The sequence below is a fragment of the Aspergillus tubingensis genome (assembly GCF_013340325.1).
Source record: "Aspergillus tubingensis WU-2223L DNA, scaffold_5, whole genome shotgun sequence".
NCBI lineage: Eukaryota > Fungi > Ascomycota > Eurotiomycetes > Eurotiales > Aspergillaceae > Aspergillus > Aspergillus tubingensis.
This window is the reverse complement of record NW_023336279.1, coordinates 1235441-1257639: the sequence shown is the minus strand read 5'-3', so window position 1 is coordinate 1257639 and position 22199 is coordinate 1235441. Positions and strand designations below refer to the sequence as shown.

The 22199-nt window shown below is 50.4% G+C and overlaps 6 protein-coding genes across 6 annotated transcripts; 1 reads left to right on the top strand and 5 right to left on the bottom strand.

Moving 5' to 3' along the window:
* Positions 1-134: 134 nt before the first annotated feature.
* AtWU_03746 (putative mRNA processing protein (Mss51)) lies at positions 135-1788 on the top strand (the record flags this gene model as incomplete). Its single annotated transcript, XM_035498858.1, has 2 exons — positions 135-1023; positions 1103-1788. The coding sequence occupies 2 exons, from the start codon at positions 135-137 to the stop codon at positions 1786-1788; spliced, it is 1575 nt and encodes a 524-aa protein (XP_035354751.1).
* Positions 1789-2790: 1002 nt separating this feature from the next.
* On the bottom strand, positions 2791-3330 carry AtWU_03745 (putative extracellular serine-rich protein; the record flags this gene model as incomplete). Its single annotated transcript, XM_035498857.1, has 1 exon — positions 2791-3330. One exon carries the CDS (start codon positions 3328-3330, stop codon positions 2791-2793), a length of 540 nt encoding a protein of 179 aa, XP_035354750.1.
* A 1124-nt stretch (positions 3331-4454) lies between these two features.
* AtWU_03744 (uncharacterized protein) lies at positions 4455-5316 on the bottom strand (the record flags this gene model as incomplete). The annotated part of the gene is made up of 2 exons (XM_035498856.1): positions 4455-4986; positions 5045-5316. The coding sequence occupies 2 exons, from the start codon at positions 5314-5316 to the stop codon at positions 4455-4457; spliced, it is 804 nt and encodes a 267-aa protein (XP_035354749.1).
* Positions 5317-6292: 976 nt separating this feature from the next.
* On the bottom strand, positions 6293-8469 carry AtWU_03743 (NAD-dependent malic enzyme; the record flags this gene model as incomplete). Its single annotated transcript, XM_035498855.1, has 8 exons — positions 6293-6636; positions 6709-7076; positions 7141-7407; positions 7475-7608; positions 7659-7787; positions 7841-8044; positions 8118-8339; positions 8392-8469. The coding sequence occupies 8 exons, from the start codon at positions 8467-8469 to the stop codon at positions 6293-6295; spliced, it is 1746 nt and encodes a 581-aa protein (XP_035354748.1).
* Positions 8470-9929: 1460 nt separating this feature from the next.
* Positions 9930-11050, bottom strand: AtWU_03742 (NADPH:quinone oxidoreductase family protein; the record flags this gene model as incomplete). The annotated part of the gene is made up of 2 exons (XM_035498854.1): positions 9930-10937; positions 11018-11050. 2 exons carry the CDS (start codon positions 11048-11050, stop codon positions 9930-9932), a joined length of 1041 nt encoding a protein of 346 aa, XP_035354747.1.
* A 902-nt stretch (positions 11051-11952) lies between these two features.
* AtWU_03741 (meiotic recombinase Dmc1) lies at positions 11953-13109 on the bottom strand (the record flags this gene model as incomplete). Its single annotated transcript, XM_035498853.1, has 2 exons — positions 11953-12916; positions 12982-13109. 2 exons carry the CDS (start codon positions 13107-13109, stop codon positions 11953-11955), a joined length of 1092 nt encoding a protein of 363 aa, XP_035354746.1.
* Positions 13110-22199: the final 9090 nt, after the last annotated feature.

Here is a 22199-nt window from a genome sequence, read left to right as displayed (position 1 = left end):
AACTTAAGGTACTAATTCTGGGGACCGGCCGGGTGAAATCACGTGCACGCGGGCGAAAAGGACCGCCGCCGCGTGGGAGAATCAAGCCACTTTTTACTGCAAGAGTCCTGTTCAAGCGTCGCGTTGCACCCACAATGACCGGCGAATATACTTGTGGGCGCTGTCTGCAGGTGCTCCGGCGAAGGGCTGTTGCCCAGAACTCTGTGGCTCGCTGGCATCAAGTCGCCAGTCCAAGGCGAGGGGGATACGGCTTTCCCGCTTCATGCGTGCGGAGCTTGAGCTCTCGGAGCAGTGCTTCCTTTAAGTCCAGGCCTATACAAGCCCCAATCCGACAGAATACTCTATCGTCCAATTTGTCGGCCTCCTCAATTGCATCGCAAAATGTCAAGTCGATTGTGCAGAAGGCCACATCTGCCACATCTGCCGCCTCGCCAGAGGCCCGGGCACTTCTGAAGCCGAATAACCTGTTTCACTCCTTCTCCCAGTCTCCAGCAGCTGCAATCCGACAGCGTGCGGCTTTTATCAAGCAGAACGCCTTCTGCCCCCATCCGAGCCATCAGCAGACTCGTTTGCCCCTGTCCCCCCACGATCCCGAATCGCGCAAGAGCCAGTTGACCTCGGAGAGTTTGCCTCCCGCGCACTCTCATTTCGAATGTCCCGACTGCGGTGTTCCGATTTACTGCTCCGAGGGCCATTGGATGGATGATTTCGAGGCCCATCTGGAGATTTGTGAGACAATTCGACAGATCAATGAAGACGATCATGATCTACACTCCGGACGGTTTTTCCCGGAGTTCTCGTACCCCGGACTGCAGGACGATAACTTCGTCATTAACATGACGAATTGGGACACTTTCCTGTACACACGAGAATTCGAGGCGATCAACGATGATCGAAGCATGCGACAAGTAACGAGAATGCTCACCTACCCTCTCACAATTGGAAGTGTTTTGCATGAGCTGAGCCCTTACAATGTCCGGAAAGAAGGCAGGCTTACCGTGGAGGGTCTCAAGAGTGTCAGCGGTAAGTTACAATCTCTCTCTTTCTCTCTCTCTCTCTCTCGTCTTGTAGGTTCGCCAGCTAACCTATTGGCTGTATTCAGCGCTCCGGTACACCCTTCACCCTCCCAAGACCGGTGAGGGCGTTGACATCCAAGGACTACGACTCAAGGCTCCTCCCGTGCGCATATTCATTTTGGGAGCTCGCGCCGAGTCCTCGTTGCCGCGCGAAGTTTGGCTTCAACTTAGCTACATTTTCCCGCGCTCCCTGATCCATCTGATCTTCATCGGACCGGAGAGTATGGCCAACCGGGATGATGAATTCCCACTACCCGAGCGCACCTCCGAGAATCCCTTCGGTGGTATTGTGGAGGACAGACTTGGAGGACAGTTCAAGATTACCACGTACGTTGACTACTTCCACACAATGTACAAAGCGCAGTACTTCCAGCCCTTCGATCCTTATCTGGACTGCTTCATGCTCTTCCACCCGGGTCTGGGACACCCGGCCAGCTCCCACGAATGGGAGGAAACGCTCCCGCAGCTCCTCGAGACCAAGGTCCCCATCATCAGCACGGGCTACACGCAGTGGGATATGGAACGTGATATCAACTGGGTCAACGAGAAATGTGCTGGTGAATTCGACATTCTGCTCGAACCCGGTGAGAACGTTTTCCGCAGTTTGCGCTGGGATCTCAACGATCTGGATCCCCATGACGTGTCCTGCGGTAACTGGGGTGTTTGGGCTTTCAGAGGAAAGAGGTACGAGGCGACTTTCAAGGATCAATAGTTTTAAGTCTGGAGGATATGCCTGTTCTCGATGTAACGCGATATTATATTACTGTCCCCTCTTTTCCTCTCTGTCTCTTTCCTCTATCCTGCATCTCTCATTATATCTCCCCTGTATATTATCCCAGCTGCATTTCGTGTCTTGTCTTCGTTCATATGAATCAGATATTGGTCGCAATGATGCGATTGTAACCTGTCAGCCTCACTTCCTCTTTATTCCGCTGTGTACATTCTCAGCTATCATGTCAAGCATGTTGGCATTGGTCGAGTCAAAGGTAGGGAGGTCTACGACAGTGCCCAGCAGTGTCTCCCTCTTCACTTTTACTCTTCACCTTTGCTATATAGGCGCTTCTGATCCTGCTTCGGACGAGTAACGGAGCAGCAGGGATAATACCAAGAAAAGGTTTTACAGCGTAAGACAGAGGGTGGTCCAGTCTGGGAAGAGATTAGATAAGCTCAGCCTCCAATATGGATCAAGCAAACATCGCTGGACTGAGGCAAGACCCAACTGTTGAGTTTCTACTTCGCTGCGTCATTGCGGACTGAAGCCTCACAGAGAGCTGGAAGAGGCAACATTACCGGGATACTTATGTGCATTCCAGTAAAGGGAAGAAGGAAAAGATAACAGAAGGGAAAAAATAGTCAATTATAAGCATTTGCATGAATTTGGAAATAAAGAATGTGCAAGGTACTAATGTCACATATCAGACAGATGAGCAAATGCTGCCGACCCGTCGAATGGACATATGCAAGGCTTGATGGATCAAAAACACGATGAAAAGAGAACACACGAGAGGGAACTACTGTCCGAAAGGAGAGCTCAAAGTCATAGTTGTCGATAGTACATATATTGGATGCTTCTTCTCAGCGGGTTGTCGTTAAGAGTCCCTTTCTCATTGCCACATCACCCTCCGCTTCTCAAACTTCGTGCAGACAGCTATCCACGCCACTCTGGCATTACCCAGGAGGCATGACCATAAGATAGCAGTCCACTCAGGGTATCTTAGAGCATGATAAATCCTGCAGCAGCGAGGACCCCAGCAGCCATACCTCCAGAAAGCTGGACGACCGGAGCGGCGGCGCCCGAGTGAGTAGCAGATGCTGCAGCCGCAGTAGCGGATTCGGAGTCCGAACCAGAGTTTGACTTCGATTTTGAGTCCGCGTCGGTCGATGTCGTGGTGGTCGGGCGAGCTGATGCCTTGGTGATGTATGACCTGGTGAAAGAAGCTGAGGAGCTGGCAATGGCGGAGCTAGAAATGGCGGAGCTAGAGACACGACGGCTAGAACTTGCCATATGGCTTGGCGAAGCAGAAGAGCTGGGATGGAATCTGGCGCTGCTACTGCTGCTGATGATGACAGCAGTGCTGCTGGCTGTATGAAGGGGGCTGGACGAGATGGAGGTCGGAGTTGGTGTCAGCGGCGTGGATGCGACATGCGTGCTTGAGACGGGCACAGGTGTTTCTGTAGGTACAGCCTGCACCGCAGCAGAGGCGAACGGGGCGAAGGCCGCACAGGTAACGAGAAGGACCTTGGAGAGATACATCTTATTGGCTGCGTATGTATATGGTTTGCGAATCAGAACGCTGACTGGGATCGATATGCCACGCGGACGTGTAGTATGCACTAGAGAAACCAGGCTGAAGTATTGATGTTGATGTTTATATAGCGTTGGAAAGCACTGGCGCTCTATGGAACCTTGATAGAGACGATAGCTAGTAGCTGATGATTTTGAAGAAGTCTAAAGAGCGAATGGAGCTGGAAGGAATGGCAGCTCTGGTGGTTTGCGTATGTATGAAGAAGGAGCGACAGCGCAGCTGGTGAACTCCAGTTAGAAATGCTCAGGAAGAAGGTGCGAAGAAGAAGAAGAATAGGGGGAAAAGGGAAAGACAGACGGGCTGGATTGAGAGACAATGGAGCTGCCAAGGGGAAGAAAGGAGGAGTCAGATCTGACAGATGTCTGATGGGGCAGCCTGCCGTGCCCACTTTTGCTACGTACCTTTGGAGGGAGGGTCATCGCCAGTGGATCCGGTCAGCAGGGAGACACGTCCAGATCATTGGGTGGCGGATGAAACCCGAATGAGGCGTGAAAAGATTGCATATCTGGGCCTTGAAGACGAGCTTCTAGACCCTTGTTGCGGGAGGACCTTGAAACGTGGCCAGCTCAATCAGGATGGCGATGTATATGCATGGCTGAGATGACGATCCCGGTGGAGAGGCTGCAACGGTTCTGCGTAATTAACCTTTAAGCTCATCCCTTGACCCGTGGGAAAGGCAAGATCATCAGGTGCTTTCGTGGCAATAGATCGAGACTGACATGGATGAAGCGATGATTGGGGATGATGAGTGCAGGATCGAGGGTGGGGGTTCAAGGGACACACAATTTAATTAATCTGTTGCAAGTGGAGTCCGACCTGGGCTCTGCAAACTTGCAAAGCCGAACACCAAAAATAAATCAAAATGGAATGGAATGGAATGAGACAGTATGATATTAATAGCCATTCTTCTAACTTCAACGCCAAGCACATGGGTATCATCTGCTGTCGGATCGTCTAAAACTATTGTAGTGGTAAAAAGAGCGCAGTCCAATGAAGGAATAACATAATAAAGGTTATGAATGATGTGGTCGGTTGGGGGCACCTTACTCGTCTCTAGTAAGAGCAGGACCAACTACGTCCATACAATGCCCACCACCACGGCCACCATCATCCAATATCCAGATCCATGAACACCAAAGTGAGTTGCAGCCGAATCGGCGGCAGTCGTCCCGTTGGCCAGGGTGCCGTTGATATAGATTGATTCCGTGCCGTTCACATCAACCACCTTGGCCACGCTCGTATTCCTAGGTTGAGTTCCATTGAATAAGGACTCATAGTAAGTGCTGTTACTATTTTCATCGCATCCACATTCCAAGTACTGTTGGCAAATGCAGTTCACGGGTAATGACTCGTTTTTGTGCGAGGTATCGTTCATATAGTGGTAGTGATAGCTGTAAGGGTAGACGTATGCCCCATATAACCAAAGGCCTGGGAAGTAGAGAGGGACAATGGCCGCTGGCAATAGAAAAGGCGTCAACCCCAAACGTGATCGTGCCCCTGCTGTATAAGGGGCAGTGGCACCACCTGCGTAGTAGTAGCCACCTCCATACGCCGGACGGGTTCCAGAACCACTGCGGGATGTGCCCCCGACATTGCTTGAAGAGCTGGTGGAGCTTGTTAGCCTCAATGTCTTCTCTTTCCAATCAACTGACGTTTACTCACCTGGTTCTTGAGCTACTCCCACTACTTCCGCTGTTCCCTGTGCGTCCACTGCTGCTGCTACTACTGCTGCTCCCTCCACTACCACTTCGACCACCACTTCCTCCTCCACTGCGCCCTCCCCCGCCACCGCCCCCACGCCGCTTAACTAGATCCAACAATGATGAAGAATCTGCGGAGAGAGTAGCATCTCGGGTTGCAGGCGGAATGCTGAGTGCGGTGACAAGGGTGATGAGAAAGAGGGCCAGCGCAGTGGCAACTGATATTATCTTCATAACAGATGAAATTGGATAGTGCGGGGTTAAGTGAAGTAAAAAGAATCTTTGTTGCACGCCAACACAACCATGCAAGGGTGCTCGTCAAAGTAACACAAGCTGCAAGTCGGTGCACTGCAGAAGATCGATAACCGAGGTCCAGTGACTATCGTAACAGTGTTTGTCTGTCTGCTTGGTGCTGCAGAAGGTGAATAAATAATCCAGGCGTCAGAGCAGGACAAAGAGGAAGAGAGAGGATTAATATATGATAAAGAGATTCTCTCTGAGTAAGAGTTTGAGAAGGATAAAGGCGCAGCAGCATTGAGACTGAGAGTTTTTGCTGATGAAAGGAGACTTGCCGAGCACCAACTCCCCACCAGAGATTAAGCTTCCGCTATGCATGCAGCCCCGTTGGGTTGATCTCCACAACACAAGGGTAGGAGTTCGGAATTCTGCTGTATTGAGAATAGAGGGATGGCATCAAATGGACCCTGCATATCTTCAGATGCATGGTAACATGTGGCTGAGTGGAAGGTAATACAAAGTAAGATCCCTGGGTCCGCTATCTCTGCGCCTCAAAGTGGCAATGCTACCCAAACCCATTCAACAGTCCAATTCAGGGACTAATTAGTTACTTGTCTCCTCGGATCCTACGATGGAAAACTAGTTACTTAATAGCCTTCCTTACTCAGCAGTTCTTGCATTTACTTTCCTATCATCTGCCTTCGTAGTACAGCCTTATTGAACACGAGCAGCTTATTTTCTTGGCCTCGTCCTCGCCACCTAGTGGCGTATGGCTGAATTCATTCAATCATCATCTGGAATCTAAGAGGTCATCCTGTGATACTTATGTCTTCCAACAAGATTTGGTATGCATCCACTAATGAGTTATCTGATGACCTCCGACAGAGCCTCATCATCAACTCCGCCTGGTGCCGAACAACCGAGCCTGGCTCGGCTTGGAGTGCACAGCCCCCTTCTGGGAAATTACCTTTCCTCATTGTTGTTGTTGTTGTGGCTTCACAAGGGGCCTGTACACGGGTTCCCACATCTGTGCCCGAATCCACTCTTCTAATTCATCTTCATTCGCGGGAATTCCCTCCTCTTGAGCATGCCCTTCTTCGACCGCCGTCTTAATAACTGCTTTGGCGATGTCGACGCTAAGCTCGCGTACATCCTTGACGTCAGGTAGAAGTGGTCCGTCGGGATCCTGCAGTGCCGGTGACCGCGCTGCCAATGCCTTGACTGCACCCACAAGCATCTTGTTGGACAACGTTCGTGTTCGCGACAGAACTGCGCCCAATCCGATTCCGGGAAAGCATGTCGAGTTGTTACATTCCGCTGCAAGATCAAGGGAACCAGGCATCAGCTGGGATGATCCTATCTTCGCTACGTAGTGGGAAAAGCACATACCTATCTCATACTTTCCTCCGTTGCGATCGACGGGTGGGAAAGGACTGCCGGTGGCTATCAAAGCTCGGCCATCAGTCCAACGATTGATGTCCTCAGGCTGTGCCTCGTGCAACCGAGTCGGGTTACTGAGGGGGAATATAATTGGCTTTTCGACGTGCTTCGCCATCTCTCGAATCACGTCCTCGGTGAAAGAGTTTGGCTTAGTGGATGTACCAATCAAGGCATGCGGCTTCACCTTCTTCACTACCGAAAGCAGATCGCGCGAATCTGCATCAGGCCACTCTTTGTCGTCTCGCGCAAAGGGTACTTGGGCTGGCGTCAGCTGATCTCCAAGAGATTTGACCAGAAGACCCGGTTTGTCGAGACACCTAAATTCAGAAACTCAGTAAATGTAGGGTCGAAGGAACTCCACAACCCGATGCATTTCCATACCATATCTGCTTCGAGGCTTCTTCTTTAGATTTGTGTGTTTCAGTCGCGATGGTATCAGCGAGCTGCTCCGCGATGCCAGTGCCCGCTGATCCAGATCCGAAGACGACTACACGAGCATCCTCTAACTTGATACCACCCACGTGGAATCCGGATAACAGGGCAGCCAAAGTGACACACCCAGTTCCCTGAATATCGTCATTGAAGCACGGAATACGCGATTTGAATTTATCCAAGATCCTCTTGGCGTTATGAAGGCCAAAGTCCTCGCTAAATGACGTCAGTAAAGCTCAAGATGGATGGCTGCGAGAGTTCCTATGCAACGTTGACTACTCACAAGTGTATATATGCACGGGGGAACCTCTTTCGAGCCGTTTCCACAAACTTTTCCACGAACTGGTCATATTCCTCGCCTCTAACGCGCGACTGTCGCAGGCCCAGGTATAGCTCGTCCTTGAGAAGTGATTCATTCTGTATTCGATGATTAGCACCTGCCTGATTGATACTTGTTGCTGCCATACATCTGTACCACAGTCTAGGACCACCGGCAATTGCCGGCTTGGATGTATCCCAGCACACAACGTGGTAAGGGCCAATTTGGCAACCGAGATCAAGATGGCGCCAACGCCTTGGTCACCAATTCCTAAGATCTGTGACTGGTTAGACATGTCGTACATGGAGTGCATGCTGATGTCCAACTTACCTCCTCGCCATCGCTGACGACTATATAGTCGACTTCCTCGCCGCGACTGAAGTTGGAAAGGCATTCGTCAATCCTGTCTTGGTCCCTGATGTTCAGGAAACAGCCCTCTGGCTTCCGGAACAGTCGAGAATAGTTCTGGATTGCATCGCCTTCAGTGGGAGTGTAAATTATGCTAAGCATCTCCTTGAGATGGGTATCAATCAACTTTAATATACGTTAGTTCGCTGGTCGTCTTCGAATTTTCTAAACACACGCGGGAGGTCAATATGTATGTTACCTTGTAGTAGAGAACCTCATTCTGCGCCTTCATACTAGCCATGAACGTGTTCTTGGCCAGATCATTATCTCGACTGCTATATTGCTCGTACGCCCGCTGAACCTGCTCCTCGAGGGTCTGGATGTTGGGAGGAAGCAGACCATGAAGTTTGAATGTTCTGCGCTCCTCCTCCGTGAACGCCGAGCCTTTGTTGAACTGGCATGACTGCAGCGCATCTCTCCCCTACATCTGCGTCAACAATAAAATTACGCATAACTCTCTCAGGAGACCGTACCTCAAACGGGCACACCAAAGGTCCAGACGAGGCCCGAGGAAGATGACTGAACTTGGAAGATTTCGACGATGTAGACATTCTCGCAACCGACGTGAGAGATGTATGGCGCTGCAGCGAAAAAGTGGGAAATGGTGGGTTGGGTGTAAGTCTCAGGAGAAAACGAGCCATTGAATGAGAGAGGGGTCAAGACTAGCTGCGTTTGGCTGTTTCTTAAGGAGGCGCCGGGTGATCCCTGGCGATAGAGCGGATTCTTATACCCTGAAAGTCTCCCCAATCCAAGCCTGTTTATCGGATAGCCGGAAAACCGGTAAGCCGAGTGAAGACGCAGCGTAGTCAGGGCCTGAGAGGAAACTCTGGTGGAGCAATTGGACTAAGATGACGCTGATATGGCTATGACGTAGCGGCGATTGCCGTGAGCTGGTACTGGCAACGTCAAAGGATCCATCTGCCTTATACTCAGGGGCATTGATGCAATATGGGCTCCCAATGGTAAACCCTCTGTCTGTATGCTTACACTCCCACCTTCTGAAGTGAAAAGCCGGTTCATTGTCGATGGAAACGATTGCAGTCGATTGTTCCACGGGTATCTCGGACGATGGCACCACCATCCTTGTTCACAAGGCCTTGTCCCATCCACGATATAATGGTATCGTGTCTTGTCGATATCCAATCAGGATCCATTTCGGGCAAGCCACATCAGGGACCCATGGACAAGCTAAGCCAAGAATTGATGCGAAAGGTGCATATGTTGCGATGCTGTCTGTTAATGGATGGGCTCCTTATCATGCTTATCGGCCATATCAAGTCACATGCCGATAAGAAAGCGAGGCAATGATGACTCATCGCTAAGTAAGCGAGCCTACAAAAAGCAAGCACGTGCGCGCCGGCTTCTTCTGTTTTTCATCTGCTCAGCCGATAATCGATTCACCCACCGTCAGAGCCACAACAACGGCAGCTTGCAGTGCCAAATACGCTGGACAGCAGCAATTGAGACTTATAATGTGCTAGGTCATCTTTTCTGCTTCATGTAATGAAGATCCATCGTGCTGCATGTACGGAATACCGCCAACACACATATCGAAAGAGAATTGGCACCCTATCGCAACTTTGCAATCCAGCTGTCCCAGGTTGTTAGCTCTGTTCACAGCCTTCGGGCTGGACAAACAGAGTGCTTGAGCTTCCGTCAAGGACTCTCCACCTCGGAGAACAGTCATCGCATGTCACGTCTTGTGACTGTGGCCGACTGGAGCTGGGTTGTCGGGACCCTTCGGGGTTCCGGTTTTGATTTCTTTTTTCAGGTTGCTAGAGAAATTTCTTAGGGCCTTCATAGTTCATGTTGCTCGCGTTTAAACCTTGCTACGAGAGCATGACTCCTTGCGCACCTACATACTTGGCGTAATAGTATCTTTTGATCTAGATAGATGCACTCTGCTTGTTATCTTTGAATGCGAATTAATTACTGTTGAATGAGATGCACTTCCAATCCTTAATGTAATCCGTATTACCCAGGGCCTAGTCCAGAGGCTTCAGTATCTACTCTATAGTTTACTCTTTCCAGCAACAGCATCATCGTCGATAATCTTCACCACCACCTTCCCCCATGTCTCCCGGCCACCCAGCGCCTGCAGCGCGCGAGGCACGCTCTCCAATCCTACAAAGCTCTCGTCCTTAAAGGCCGTACCCTTGAACTTGCCCTGCGCCACAAGATCGAAGATCCCCTTCCAAACCGTCTGTACCGTCTCCTTCTCAAACCGTGCATACTGGCCCCAATGCAATCCAACCAAACTGACATTCTTCAGCAACACACGATTCAGCGCGACCTTCTCGATCTTTCCCGCTGCAAAGCCAATAACCAAAAGGCGTGCATTCCACGCCACACACTTCAGGCTCGCCTCGATCATCCCGACCGGATCATATACGATGTCCACCCCGGCCTTCCCATTCCCCGAGCGATGTTGCGCACACAACCGCTTCACCTCCTCCGGCCAGCTCTTCTCCCGATAATCAATGACATGATCCGCCCCGAATTGGCGCGCAATCTGTCGCTTCCGCTCCGTCCCGGCCGTCGCAATCACCGTCGCCCCTTTAGCTTTGGCAATCTGCACCGCGGCTAGCCCGACGCCACCGGCCGCCGCATGCACGAGGACCCAGTCGCCCGGCTGGACGTTTGCGCGGTGCACAAGACCACCGTATGAGGTGGGAGCCGTGACAAAGAGGCCTGCTGCATCCTCGAAGCTCCAGCCTGCCGGCACAGGGAGAAGGGTGTGCTCTGGGGCAAGGATATGGGTAGCGTAGGCGCCTTGTGTAGCGCCAAAGACTCGGTCCCCGACTTTGAATCGCGGGGACTGCGCTTTGGTGGGCACGGCTAGGATGGTACCTGCGAACTCTGCGCCCCCAATCCAGGGTAGAGGAGGCTGGTGTTGGTACTTGCCCTGGATTTGAAGCAGGTCGAAGAAATTTGTACCTGCGGAGTGGATCTCAATCAGGTACTCCGTTGCGGATGGGGAAGGCGTGGGAAGGGTTGCGACTTGGAGATCCTGAGGCCCCTGTGTGTTGTGGGAGTAAGTCAATCTGTCCGTGGTAGAGCAGTGGCAAATCTAGTATAGGTCACTTCGTTGTTACCGACCTTGACATATTCTTTTACTTGAATGGCTCGCATGCTGACGACTGAATGGTGGCCGTGCTGTTTCTTACGGTGAAGCTGGACAAGCGCAGTGTTGGAATAGTGCAAAGAAAGACGGTGAGTGAGTGGGTGGGTGAGAGTGGACTGTCTTGGGATGGGGCTATTGATTGTGTTGGAGTTGCGGTCTCGATTTGGGGTCAGGACACATCCATTTGGTCCGATGGGACCCAAAGGGGGGGGGGGAGCTTTCCCCACACCGGGGGTTGAGCCGAGGTCCGTCGTCGGATAACTGACAGAGGAAACTCCCCAATTCGGTACCTAGGCAAGTTACTTTTGCCTTACTCTACAGCATGAGCCCAGAAATCGTCGGTTGATAGATGAATGGATTATATTGTTAAGTTGACTTTATATAAATAATGTGGGAGGCCGGTGTGTGCGCCCTTGTATAATAAAATAGTTGGCATGTATGAGGGAACCAGTCCTTCATTGGCCGATCGTCCAGTCGATCTGGCCATCAATATATATGATATAGCCCGTACAAGCATCATTAACCCCATGCACACATAGACTGACAAAGGAAAATAATACAGAAAATTCCAAACTCCTTGATCCCAAACGTGGATATCATCAAAATCAGCACACTCCACCCCATGATTCGGCACAACCACAATACGCCAGGTATCCCCATGATCCAAGTGCCGGTTTCCTTGGTGTACAAAATGTAATTTTCAAATGTCCCCGCTTCTTTCCAGCGTCCAAGCAAAGAGAAGGTGAGGGTTCAAGTGAACAGCAAAGACGAGATGCAAAAAGTACAAGTGAGAAGAATAGATCAACCTCAAAAATGTGTCAAGGTGACTAGACCAATGTATGCAAACCAAGGGTCCAGTATGAGAAAATATTAGTTTCACACAAATAAAGCGACGTGCTCCTGGTAATGCTTAAAAGTCGATGCTCTGAGGCCTGTGCACAAGTGGCTCAGGTCCAGGGTACGGGTAGAGGGGCGCACACATAGCAGGATGTTGACCATGGGGATAGAAAGCGGACGGAGACACGATCCCCACGGCGGGTTGACCAGCCGGCTTCGGTTGGATAGAAGCCTTCCGGTCAAGCGGCCGTGTTTGCGAGCCCTTCTGATCCAATCTCGGATGCCCGCCAGCGGTATCCTGAACATATGGAGCAGACATAGCACGCTTCCATGACTGAGGCCCCTCGTGTAGGTCGGCCATATGTTGCCGCCCGATACTAGAAGGCGGCGGTGTCTGGGCGTGTGGGGTCATCAGGTGCATGGCGGGATCGATAGGAGGGCTCAGTGGTGCCGCAGTGTAGAATGGACTGCCAGCCTCAAGAGGCATCGAGTACCACTGAGGAATTGACCACTGAATTGGTCCAGCTGTTGTCGCGGGTGTTTGCATGCAGTCCGTGGTGACAGCAAAGGAAGGATCATGGAAAGGCGACGCCATGCTTGATGTTTGGTTGGCCAACATGCTGTCCATCAATGGCGACGTGTGCGGTGAGTCATATGAGTTGGAGCTAGGAAGGACCATCACGGAAGAGGCGTGGGAAGGATCCCGCTGCTTCTGGGAAGGGCTCATCATGGGAGCCCACACATTGGAAATGTTTTGTCCATCAAGGCAAACTGTAGTAGGCAGGTCCTCATGGTGCGTGTATGCACTATTGGCCATGTACCATTCCGGTTCGGTGACAGAGATGTCTGATGCGACTGAGCGAAGAGGGGGGCGTGCTTTAGGGGAGACTGTGGAGGACTGGGCCTTTGGGGATGCATCTTCTTGACCACTGTCATCTCCGGTAGTCTCCTGTTGGCTGTCGTCGGATTTCTTGCGTGTCTGGCGAGAGGGCTTGGTGACCCTCCACTTCTTCAATCTACTCCGCAGCTGAGTTTCACTTGGAGGCAGAGTTAGCACACCGGTGGAAACCCATTTGAGATATTTCCAAGAACCTCTTCTCACCTTGGGTTGAAATCATCGGAACGAATTTGCTTGATGACCTGCTTCAAAGGCCATTCTTCATCCTTGTATAACTTGGCAATCAGAGCCTTCTTCCTCTCCCACACGTCAGATGGGATTGAGTTCTTCATATTCAGTTACTTCTTGTTGAAGATGTAAGTTTTGGAGTTGGGAAGGAGAGAAGGATCTTGAAGTATGAAGAAGAGAGAGAGAGGTAAGGCCTCAGGACTCTTAAGGTTCAATGACTGGTTGAACCGTGTAGAGAAAATTATGAAAAGAGGGACGGAGAGAGAAGACACTTGAGAGGCCTTATGAGAAGAGAGAAGGTAGATGATATACACAGATGAGATAGGAAGAGGAAGATCAGGGATGATATAGTAGGATGATCGGGGAGGATCTCAGGATATATGTACTCCGTAGTCGGGGGGGTTTGTGTTCCATGTAGGAAGAGGAAGAGGGTCCGGAGCAAAGTACCCAATAGAGAGAAAGGACCAGTGGGAAATCCCCCCAGGTACACACTAAGGTTGCTAGGAGGAGAGGAAGTACGGAGGGAATGAATGAAGTGGGTGTGGATAGGGACCCACGCTGGAGAAAGACGCCATCGCTCCGGCCTACGGGGCTTTAGACTCTATGGAGGAGAGAAATGAGAGTGGATGAGGGGGGACAATGAGGGAAGAGAGTGTGAGTGAGTGAGTGAGTGAGTGAGTGAGTGACTGCAGGAGGGAGGCAGAAGTGGAGCCCTGAAAAAGAGTGGATATGGGACACTGGATGGTGCAAGAAAGAATGGATGGGTCCAGGAAAAGGTACTCCATGAGCGATAGCGACGGACGCTCGTGCGCCTCCCCAGCAAAGAAAAAATAAAAAAAATAAAAAATAGAAAAAGAAAAAATCAGAAAAAGAAAAAGGAAAAAAGGAAAAAAAGCCAGCCAGAGAGAACGAACGCATGGGAGATCGACGATGGCCAGGGAACGGCATCGGCCATGCGGCCCCATTGGGCAAGAACTGAGTGGGGACCCCTTTCGGCCGGACTTTTTAGCTGCTTCTGCTGCTGGTGGTACGCCCATTGTCTCGGGTCCTGTCATTCAGGTTTAATCCAGGAGCGCTTTTTCCATGGTCTTGGGTTGGAGCCCTGAAGTAAGCTTTTCCGTCGATCCCCGGGTCATGATTTGGAGAAGCAACCAAAGGCGAAAGTGCGCGTGCAATTCACGCCAGCCATTACCGTGGAGGAAGACGATGGCAAATGAATGGAAGGGGGAAATACCCCGGAGGCAAGACAATTGGCTCTTCTTTGCGTCGAAAAGAGGAAGAAAAGTAAGGATCACCTATCTCTGTAACCACTGGCACTGGCTATGGCACGCGCTGGCCTGGTTTGTACCATTCGATCTCCTATCTTCTATCTTCCTTTCCTATTCTTTCTCTATCTTACTTATCCGATAACCCGTGGTAGGCAGTCATGGATCAGGTACCCAAAACCATCGTTGGAGAGCGCCCCCATCGCTGCCTTCTTCTTATCGATGTGGTCAACAATATTACAGTATCAATACTTCTAAAATTTACACTGCGCAAGAATGAAATAAGAAATGAGATCATGATAATATTAATAATAAAAAAATAATAATAATAATGGAACCTGATGGATCATCTTTCTCCAAGGTAGACTAAATCAGTACCTAGTAGTTAATCGCGGGATATCTTGTCAGTCAGTTCATGTCACCTGCTTACTTCCTTTTGCTCTCTTTCTCTTTATGTCTTCCTGCTGCAGTTGGGTCCTTTGGCCCCTCCTTTCTGCCCCGTCTTGCTCCGCAACGCATTGTTCTCATTGGGCTGCTTGGTTGTCATCCCGTCAATAGTGCCAGTTGACTTATACATCCTTCACTAAACTACTACTTACTACGACTAAGTAAGTTCTTCCGTTCTCCCTTGCTCCATGTCAAACTGACGGCTCCTTCAATCGCCTCCCCCTGGCACTTTGCTTTTTCCTTTTTCACACTTCGCTCTGCAATTTTTAAATTAATTTACTAGAATTAGTACTTTTCTAATTCATTTTTATTTCTACTTTTAGCCTGTTGCGCGTATCTCTATTTGCCCCTCAACTCACTTAGAACTCAGATCGATCTAGTCTTAAAAATTGCACAATGGAGGTACTCCCAATTTGGCATTGATGGTCCGATCAAACAAACCCAATCTCCTGCTGGGATCAAGAAGAAAGGAGGGGGGAGGGGGAGGGGGGGAAATCCGCTGAAGGAGGGAAATTAACGGATACTGAGATCATGGATGGGTGATGCCCACGTTCCCAAACACCCAACAAACACAAATCCAGACCGCGGGGACAGTAGGCACCTCGTTCGCCATCGCGGGCGATCTCTCTAGTAGTAGTTAGTTAGTCCTTTCGTCCTTAGTCACTCCTGGCCTTACCGTACCTAGTGCGCCGTACTTTAGTGCGCGACTTAGTGGCCCTAAAGGAGGATCTCTCCTTCCGATCAGGAGTCTAAACTGGGTCGAGAACTTGGCGCATCTGTCGAACTGCCTGTTTCGGAAAGCAGGTGACTGTGAAGGAGGCAACGGATCCGGAGAGGAAAATCAAATTCACCCTGCCCACTAAACTAAATATACACTGGCCTGGATAACAGCCTAAGAGGAGGTAGTAGTAGTATCTACTACTACACTTTACCTACCGGAGAGGATGTCGCAGATAGAACTAAAGTAGTGCGGGCGGAATAGATGTAGATGAGATCCGGCACAGGCCAGGATCCTTAGTTGCTTACCTAGTACCTTGCTACAATCCCTACTACACCTGTAGGTGCAGGTGCATCGGGAATTGTCAAAAGAGCTACGAGGGGCGAGCTGCAATGCCATGCAATGCCATGCGCAGTGATGCGACATTTGGTACCTTGGTTCAGCACGAGCTGATTGGTATCTTCTCCGATCGCGCCGCTGATGAAACTTGGGGGATCCAGCTGATGCTGGTTACTACTTACTGTCAATGATCGGTCCTTTTGACTCATTGGATCGGAAATTCCCTCGATCAATTCGAACCACCCCAAGGGTTGTTGTAACCAGTGCAGTTAGTGGTGGTGGTTTATGCCTCAAGAGACTATCGAGTCATTCCACATGAGGTACATCATTTGTATCTTGTATTTTAGATGTAAATACTGCCCCCTCAGTGAGGGTTTCCGGGGGGTTGATTGGTAAATACCAACTGATTCTTGTAACTCTTTATAATACTCGTCAAATTGGGGTACCCGCCAGCTAGGTCTACTATCGATTATTTCTCTCTTGAAGTCAGTATTTCTTTTTCCCTTTCTCTTCAACATTTCGTTATCATCAATCATTTTGCTGGTACGTTATCTTTCGTCTACTTACGTTCTGCAGCAAATGCCATCTTCCGGACGTTACCGAGGGTGTTGTATCTCCGTGGGATGCCGCGGGCATGTTGGCCGAATCCAATTTTGACAGGTTCCCTTTAAGTTCTGGGTCGGGTCAAGTCGTTGACTGGCTGGAACCCGACAAAGCAGGATGAGGTGCTGTCTGTAGCCACTCGTCTCGTTTCCCCCTCACCCGTTCTTTGTCAAATTATGGTCCATCGCCGCAGATGGGGCGAGTCTGGTCACGGGAAGTAAATCGGCAGCAGAATGTTTCTCCTCAGCCGCAGAGCAAGCCAGCACGCAGAAAAAGTACGCCCCAACAGGAGGCAACATCGGCAGAAACTCTCAGTATGATCATGCTTTTCCTGCATCTTCCATTCGATGCGACAATTCTCTGCTGGGTTACGTGCTAGTATCTTTCTTCTTTCTTCTTTCTCCTTCCGAGCTGTTCGGGAGGAGCTGAAGGTCCAGAAGCAATTATCTGCGTGCATACATGGCCGCATCGATCTCGGCAGTCACAATGCATAGTCGAGATTTTCTGCAGCTGGAAGATACTAAGTATGAACCTACACACGGACCAAAGTACATACCCAAGGGGCGATGATAATCTTACAGCTGGGTCGAGCCCTCGCCCACTGCTGCTGCAAAAAGGAATTGTACATGCGTCTCTTCCGACACGAGCTGTGACTAAGTAAGTCATTGAAGATGAGAACTACAATGTAGTAACTTTGCATTTCGGTAAATATGCCGCTTTCTTCCTAGTATCATCCATCAGACCCTGTGTGTAGATCAAAATCATTTGACGGCGCTTAAACCGGAAGATCAAAACCTGACCAGGTAAGAGCAGGTGAAAGTCTCAAACAGACTCTAGCCGTTAGAAACTCTCTTTCTTCTTAATATTATTCCAAAGATGTCATTCATAGCTTCGAGATTCGGCTCACGTTTCCAGACCGAAAACAAGGAGGTAGTAAAGGGCCTCGGATAAAAGGCCGATTTCCAGCGGAATTCCACTAATACTGGAAGGGAAATCGCGCCTAGGCAGCACTGGCCAGTGCAAGTTTTCCCCCGTTCACGCGCTATCGACGATTGTGCTGAACTGCGGCCAGTGCCAGCAGTGCCAGGAGATGTAGGGGGAAATAGTGTGCGGACTAATGCCACCTAGTTCCTGACGGAAGTGGAGTGCGCAATCCGTCCCGCCAGCAGCATCCTCCTCCTCCTCTCCTCCTCCACCACTACCAACTACTGTCATCATCACTTTGATTTCACCAACTAATCTATCTCTGCCCCCTCCGAGTCTCAGGATGGAAAAATAAACTAAGATTGCCCCTCCAGACGCCTCTCGCGGTCGACTTGTCTAAACCCCATCAGCAGGTCGCACGCTCAAATTGATCTGGGGAGGCAGAGAGGGGGGGCAAATCCATCTTGCACTGAGTGGATCTACCACTGATCTTCCCGAGGCCCCTCCCCTCGATGGATTGTGGCCGTCTTGTCTTGCCCGCCCGGATTTCACCTTTCGGACCGGCCCAATCCAAAGCTGCAAAACACACCTCCGAAGAAGGCAACCTCCTTCTGCGCAACCAGGTTCACCTGCATTCTAGATACAATCCCAGTATGAGGGGTTTTACCAGCTCAACCGTTCACTAGGCTCTTCTCTCGTGCGCGGGTTCTGCGGTCTTCTTCTTTTGATTAAATGCCGATAAGGTTGCGTCCTACAGTTTTCTGATACATCACCTCGGGGATTGCCTGATGCGTAGCTCTGCTGCAACCACCTGGGACGGTGTGGCACCTTGACAAGCGATCAGGACGAAGCCCTCCCGCTACAATGCGTTCCTAATTAATTACAGCAAGCGACTGGTCACATTGCCACCCTCGTGCGAAGGGCGCACTCCACAAGCGAGCACTGACCTTCGGTTGCTGGTTTGTCTACCGTAAAATTCCTCTGCACTCTGCAGGTGTTTAATTTCGGGTCTTCAGGACGTGCGAACAGGAGATGGCCGATTTCAGAAAAAAAAAAAAAAAAAAAAAAAAAGAAGAAGAAGAAGAAGAAGGAAAGAGGACTACTGCATCTCGTCGGCTACCCCGTCAAGCATCGATAGGCCCGTCCAGTCGCTTTGTACAGACGGGAAAGCAGACTGCGAGCCTTCGGAACGGATGATTTTCACGCTCCCGTCACCGTGGCTGGCTAGGGTGGAGGCCAAGGAGGCGTGAGTGCACCACTCAGGCATCTGGGTCCGGAGTAATTACAAAGGAAAAAAAAAAAAAGAAAAAGAAAAAGAAAAAAGAATGAAAAGCTAGCAGGTAGAATATGCCCCTGCGTCTATCGTTGCAAGGGTGTGTACCTGCGTCTAAAGGTCATTCGCCCACCGGATGGCAGATCCGCTGTTCCCTGCAACAGGATACTTAGATACCACTATGTACTAGTAGACACAGCCAATGCAACTGAGTGTACGTAAGTACTAACTATGAAGTAAGCTAGATTGACACTTGTATGGAGTTTCTTTGCGGTGAAGTCGACAACTATACTGTACTCAGCCCCAATGGAGCGCATGGCGGGCATCTATGCGACAGATAGAGGCTATAGATAGTACAGGTAAGTCTACGATAGATTAATTGCAGTGGACTTGTGTGTGTGAATCACTGAATACGGGGGAGGCTTGGGGTGTGAAGCAGGCTGGGAACTCCGTCTGTTATGGTTAGATTGCTTGGTTCATATTTTTATCTCGAATCCCTGTCTTAATTAAAATCTTAATATGGACGCTAAAGCATAGGAAACCAATTCCACCTACCTTTCTAAATTCCCAGGGATCAAGGAAAGCAAACCCTGCAGTTACTACTCTCTATCTCCAAGTATGAGGACAGCGGTTGCTTTCCAACTCATGTCCCTCCCAGAAGTCCCCCGGCTTTTCTCCAGCATGATTCGAGCAGGTCATCTACCTCTCCCCACCAACAAATGGCGACCGTGCACACAATAATCACGCTGTTCTGACTGGCGGCCATGCACTTATGTTGAGGTCCGAAATCCAAGGTTTCCGAAACCTTCTTCGAGGGCCTTAAGGGGATTTCTTTGGGTTTTCGGTGGCTATACTACTTTCGTTGAACTCCTCCGAGCCTGTTGGTCAGTCAGTGTTGGTCTGTTGGTCTGTCTCAAACGGCCAGAGTCACTTTTCACTCCTGACCAGCTGCCAGCATACCCTTTTGGGGGAATGGTCGTTTCACCATCGCCAGGGCGAAGATCCCAAGGCCTATCTCAATGGTCCCCAGTGTCCTACGGTCGGATCCGCACGTGGACTGATCCTGAGCCTAAAGGTTGTTATCAAACAATCGACGATGATCTCATGCAAGGTGTAGTCATTGTTGTTACATCCATATTACTCTCTTTTAAGTCTTAACCACCTCAACTATCCCTAATCCCGATAGATAACAGGTGTTCCTCGGAATGACGACCCTCCCTCACTGGAGAAAAGCCCGGGGTGAGCAAATCAGCAAGCTGCGTTCATCGGAAGCTGATTGAATATCGGAAGCTGATAGGCGCCGAAGAAACTCCGGGTAATCCAATCCTTCTCTCAGCCCATCCCGGCCAGAACCCCCCGATGGGGAATCCAGACGTTTGAAGCTGGCGAAGATCATGATGTAGGTGGATGGTACGTGGAAATGAACTGGCAACACGATCGTCCGCTAGGGAGTCACATGGCCTCTTCTCGCCTTGCGGTCGCAGCGTAGATGCACTCTGCGTCCTGTGCTGTCACTCCTACTCCGGCTCATCTCAACTTCGACTCGGTCTGGGCTTCCGATGGGTGCTACTGGACTTTCATTTCCTCGTCCCCAGTCGAAGACCCGCCTTGCAGATCATAGCATTAACAACAGGGAATAGTCCGTTCACTTCCCTAGTTAGTCCTGGTCCATCGTGCTATCTAGTGTCTGATTCAGTTTAGGAGTGAGCCGGACTATCTCCTCCAAAGCTACTGCTAACGATCCTAATACTAAAGTAGTTCGATTGGTTAAGCTCGACTCTAGGAATTTCAAATCACCGTCAGCGAGCAATCACCACTCGCCATTTCCCTTCAGCCCCAACGGTTCTCCCCACACCCACACAGACTAATGCAGCTCGAGGATCATTTTCCGCGGAGCTAGTATCCCTCCGGATAACCATGGAGCAATCTTTTCCTGAACCGTTCTCTTGAGGCCGCCAGGTCCAGCAACTGTACCGAGATGAGGGGGAGATTCGCAGAGGCAGCAGCTTAAACTCAGCAACTCTCCGAATCAGTATACATCTCCGTCGTGGGGAGAATTTAGACTTTCGTCCGAAAATCGCCAAACGGGCGTTTTCCCGTTTTCGGAAGTACGCTGGGGCTTCATAGCTCAACTGACATTATCGTGGTTTGTTCATGCCCACGAGGAAACTCAAAGTCGTGGGCAGCCTTACATCGGCCACATCGCTCACCCAAGGGCTTCTGAAGTCCGGTCTGGTAGCGGATCAGCCAGCCATTCATTCCCTTCGACGGCTTCCCCCATCTCCAGGTTGCTGATCAGTGGGGATTTTCCATCAGGAGCTGGTCAGGTGAAGGGGTGAACGAATCGTTGGCCGTATGTGTCTGCGTGCCTTGTCCTCCCAGGGTTCACTCCGAGCTCGTGGCGGATGTTGGAGACAGCCGTTGTACCGGGCGTGCATCTGGTACGACTCCAATTGCCTTCAATCCTCGGTTCGGGAGAATCTTGGGTCGATCAAGGCCTTCTCGTTGGTCAACCGATCAAAAAAAACCACGCTGCGTCATCGGAGGCTTGCTGCCGATTGAGTTCACGTGGATGCGCGTGTATTTCTTCACAGATTATTCAGTCGCTCGGCAGTACGGTAGCCCCTAAGTCCCGGAATCAACGGCGTTCCATGGTACGCACATCGCTCTATCTGAACTTTCTAAGATGGGGAAGTATCCGAAGGTCTGGGGGTATAGGCATTTCAGTTCGGAACTCAGGGCAAGTACGCACGAGGCGACTTGGCCGAGACAAGCATTATCTCCGCTGATTCTCTCCTCTGCACACCAGTTCGCAGTCCTGACCACAGAGGGTTAGTCTATTGACCAGCACGAATCATATGGAGCCAGTTTCCATCTTATAGTCTGCATGCTAAGATAGTAATGCACGCGGGGCCACTTTTTCTCTTGCCTAATCAGACATAGCAGCCGTTCACATTGGCCCAGAGTTGCATAGGTTTCAGAAATAGACTTCAGGTACTGGGTACATACATGTGGATCTAAACTCTAACTACCTTAGGCTGACCTCTCGCCTTCCTTCTACTCCTCCTCACTGTTTGTATTATTCCACAAGCCCTCAAAGGAATTTGGATCGAGGTGGTGCCGACGACTTTCCTCTCAGAGTTTGTTCCACCCTCCTATCGGCAAATTAATATACATGTCTGAAACCATCACTCCACCCTCACTCGTACCAACACTGCTTCCATCCGCGGAGTTCCAAACATGCACATCCTCACTCGTGGGACTGATTGTTGTTGGTCCAGCCATATGCAAGACGGGAGTGATGTGACACAGCTAGCGGAGACGAGTGTCAAGAGTCTGGCCTCCCCTCAAACCACATGGTGAGAGACACCTGCTAGCATCGCCTTCCTGTATGAGACTAGCCCTGCCCTAGCCAAAACCCATGTGGCAGGCAGAATGAGAGGGAAAAAATATGCAGGGGTTGTCACAGATGTCCGTGTTTCATGAAAAACCCTCTCAGCTACCCACTCAACGCCCGTCATTCTCATCATTCGGAAATGTCAACAAGTTGGGCAATAGACCCTGACATTGGAAACATTCGTGGCTGTAGCCCAGAAGACTGGACCAGTCGAAAGTGGCTCCTTAA